This window comes from Triticum dicoccoides, chromosome 7B (assembly GCF_002162155.2).
Source record: "Triticum dicoccoides isolate Atlit2015 ecotype Zavitan chromosome 7B, WEW_v2.0, whole genome shotgun sequence".
Classification (NCBI taxonomy): Eukaryota; Viridiplantae; Streptophyta; class Magnoliopsida; order Poales; family Poaceae; genus Triticum; species Triticum dicoccoides.
The window spans coordinates 182,881,386-182,885,237 of record NC_041393.1 but is presented as its reverse complement, the minus strand read 5'-3'; the positions used below and the strand labels follow the sequence as shown (position 1 = coordinate 182,885,237).

At 43.5% G+C, this 3,852-nt stretch overlaps 1 protein-coding gene across 1 annotated transcript in view; it reads right to left on the bottom strand.

Annotated features, from left to right (window-relative positions):
• The window catches only part of LOC119341960 (serine/threonine-protein kinase BLUS1-like), a 10,190-nt gene extending 6,664 nt beyond the window's left edge, over window positions 1-3,526 (bottom strand). Inside the window, exons 1-3 of the mRNA XM_037613805.1 lie at window positions 3,213-3,526; window positions 2,112-2,564; window positions 885-1,139 (exon numbers count right to left, since the gene is read on the bottom strand). Of these exons, the coding sequence (XP_037469702.1) occupies window positions 885-1,139; window positions 2,112-2,282 (426 nt within the window). The 5' untranslated portion in view covers window positions 2,283-2,564; window positions 3,213-3,526. The remainder of the gene's footprint in view (window positions 1-884; window positions 1,140-2,111; window positions 2,565-3,212) is intronic.
• Between the last annotated feature and the right edge of the window lie 326 nt (window positions 3,527-3,852).

Here is a 3,852-nt window from a genome sequence, read left to right as displayed (position 1 = left end):
CTAAGTAAGCAACCAGCCCAACCATGGCAAGTGGCAACACGGTTGTCGGTTGGATGCACATTTGTGCCTAGCCAATAGGTGCCAGACCAACAAATTTATTTTTGATCAGCCCAACATTTATAGCAAGCCCATATTCTGCACAGCCAATAATAATTGGTAATTGGTAAAGCAAATAAATGCCGGTACAAAATATTGGCTATCTGCATGCTTTTCCTTATTTGACAAATGTTACCTCGCCAACTACTGACTAGGCACAACAAGGATTTACGCATCCAACCATGCAACCACTTGTCACCCTGGGCAATGCTTGGGAATCCCCGCCAGGCGACAAATCATCACTTGGCTAGGTAACACGGTAAGAGACTAGTCGTTCTCTAGACAAACATCTTAATGACACTAGTTAGAAATCTCCTCTGCCCTTAATAGCATTAAAATTGTAGTGCCCTCACCATTCTTCTGATTCCTCTCATCATACTGTTCTACCAGCAATACATGATAAAGATGCATTTGTCTCCCTCTCGGAATAAAAATCTAATGTTGCAAGCCACAGTGAAGCAGCCGTAACCATCGACGCACCACCCTTTGAGGGGATGACATGCGGTCTGACCCAGCCCTCAAAGACAGGGTGCATAGCACAAGGCAAAGGCAACAACTGAATAGTTCAACATTCAATACAAGGCTACAAGAAATTCAACTAATAAGGTCGTTTGCAAGGGGAACAGTTCTGGATGATGAATGAAATATCTAAAATGGTATGTCTCTAAAGAAACATGTGGACTGTAATTAGTTTCTTAATAAACCAGATAAAGACAAATCAACTTAATTCTGTTATGCTAGATGCTTCAGAAGATAATTATGGATTCAAAGAACTCTGAAGTATATACCTTTACATCTCTGTGAATATGCCCTTGAGAGTGTAGGTAGACGAGAGCTTTGAGAACTTCCCACAAAAGTGTGGCAATGACTGCTTCCTCAAAACCATCTGGAAAATTAGTTTTTATAATGTGCAGGGCAGATCCAGCAGCCATGAAAGGCATGACAACCCAAAGCTGATGGTCATTTGCAAATGAACAGCATGCGCGAAGAAGATTTGGATGGTCAATCAAGCTCATGGTTTGTACTTCCCGCCTTATTCCATCCTGAAGAATGATAATTCCAAAAGGTGAGGAAGACAGGCAAACAAAAAACTAACAAAATACATATAATTAGGTTGAAATTAGCATGTTCATATTGAAGATAAGCAGTAAGCCTGTATAACTGTCTGAAAGAAGAGAACTTATGCATATGTCACTTATCAAACATAAGAAGTTACCAATTCACAAACAAAAAAGTGCAAGCAAAGCATTACTAGAAACATAAATACAAGGCTACAAACAGGACGTAAGAAGTTACCAATTCACAATCAAAAAAGTGCAACCAAAGCATTACTAGAAACATACATACAAGGCTACAAACAGGATTTTATTTATATCAAACATTGGAATGATGGATTTTTTTTCTTTAAATAAACATAGAAAATTTCCACTGCCAATAATGTAGTCCGCATTTCTACAGTAGACAGTTCAATGAAAGAAAAACCGATTTGTTGTTTGAAAGGTAACATTTGCTGAAAGAATAGCGTAGCTGGCAACCAGACAAGGAAGGTAACAGATGGCCCATTGATAGTCTCATGTGCACATTATTCTGGGCTCAAACTGATTAGACGGAAGCAGATACAAAGCTTGTTCAAAACATTCTAAAGAAAATATTGAAGCATCGTAATATTCTACATTGAAGTAAGCTAATATGTATTTTTGGTAAATTGTAACATACATACGCTACACTCACATTGGGATTCCAGGATCTCGATCAAAATCCTAATACACAACAGAATAAGGTCTACCCAGATGACCAAACCATATCGTTGCTCATCAATACACAAGAGCCTTATAACACTTCAATATTTATTTTTCTAGGCCTTTGGATTATGGATTGTATCACATGCTCGACGTAAAGTAGTTGTTATCATAACAATAATCAATTTATCACAAAAAGGATGGACAGACAAGGGAATGTCATGAAATATATTTGAACTTATTTTTGTGGACCACAATAAATTGCAAACTACTCACCAGGTCACTACTACACTTCTCAAGGTCAAGAACTTTTATGGCAACAAAAGTATTGAGCGGGACACAAAGAGCCCTGTAAACTGTGGCACTAACTCCTTCTCCAACTTCCTCATATAACTTATATTCCTTGGGATCAGTTGGAAATCCCCTTTTACGTGGTGCACGCTCCATGGTCCAAACTTATAGAACGTCACAAGTAACAGCAACAATCTTACGGTTTACATAGAACTGGAGCACGGAAGGCGGTGTCAAGAACACCATATAGGTGTGCCCAAGAAGAACCATCAGCATGGTTACGTCTGCAGATGAATGCATGGACGTTGTATGATTCTTTATTTCATATTGTCAATCTCAAACGGCCTTTGGTCCAAGGGCAAATATAGGCTAAGACGATAATGAAGCAGATACCACAACGCCACCCAAGCTGGCTCACACCAAGTGCACCATTATAAGCTGCAAAACAAAGAATAGGAAGTCTTCAACATTGTGAACACACGTATGGAGGATATAGGCTAACTGCAGAGTATAGATCAACATAGCACAAACATAAAATGACCATTTTAGGAGATGCCCAAACCCAACAAATGTGACCAACAAGCAGCACGAGAAAGCACACTGAAACCAGGAAAGCAAAGTCCACAGCTCCATAGCCATAGAGTAAGCTCTAGTAGACACACAGGAATCATGAATTATACCATCCCTAGTGAAACGGGGAGTTCTTTCAGTCCAGCATTGGCAACCTGGAGTAAGCATGAAAAAATATACCCTAGCATCCAGAGTCTAACTCGAGACAGGTGCGCAAAGCTCAAGCGAAGCTTATCAAGCTCAGGCCCCTCAAATCGAACCAAAATCGCTAGCACGCGCTTAGTTCATCATGGTAGCGTAGCGACGCTGATTAGCTGGGGCCGCAAGGGCAACAGGCTTCAATCCGGCGAACCACTTGTCCGCTAGCAGCAACCGAATCACCACGCCATAAGCTACGATGACCAATCGACCGGTTTGGAGTAGCTAGTAGCTACCAACCCTAAAGATCGAGCTGCCGGGAAGCTTCGCCGCGACGGTACGAGACCGAACAGAGGGTAACCCGGGCAGCAGCGTTACCTGGAGAGCGCGCCGGCGGTGGTTCGAGGGGCGGATCGCCACCGGACGAAGGGGCTGCGGCGCCGAGACGGCGGTGGCAGATCTCGCGGGGGAGGAGCTCTCGCGAATCTAGGAGCCGTGCTCGTGGACGGACGCGCAGCAGGACGGATCTGGACGGCGGAGGAGGAGACGACTGTGGCGCAGTAGGAGGAGGAGGGCGGCGGCGATTGGGAGGAGCAGGGCAGGGAGCGTAACGGGCCGGGGGGAGACGAAGGGAAGGAGGAGAAGGTGGAGTAGTGGTCTTGCTGGAGATTTTCTGTGGCTGCTGCGTATTTTTGGCTGGGGTTTCCGGTGGAATAAAAACTGATTAATGGGCAGATGGATTTGGTTTGTTTTCGATGTGCATGTGGCATGTGGTCGGTAGCCAAAGATCCTGATTCCCTGTTTCTCGTGGTCGACGGCGCACGGCGGGTGCCTGTGCCGGAGGCGCAAAAGGGATACGGTTTCAAAAGGTTCTTTCCCTTCTACCCTTTTCGAGGATCAAAGAGTTTTTTTTTACATGGGATCGAAGAGTTCTTCTCCAAACGAACTAAGATCTCTTTTTCTACCCACAATCTAAGGGACTGTTTTTTATTTTCTTTTGAAGAATATCCAAGGGGTT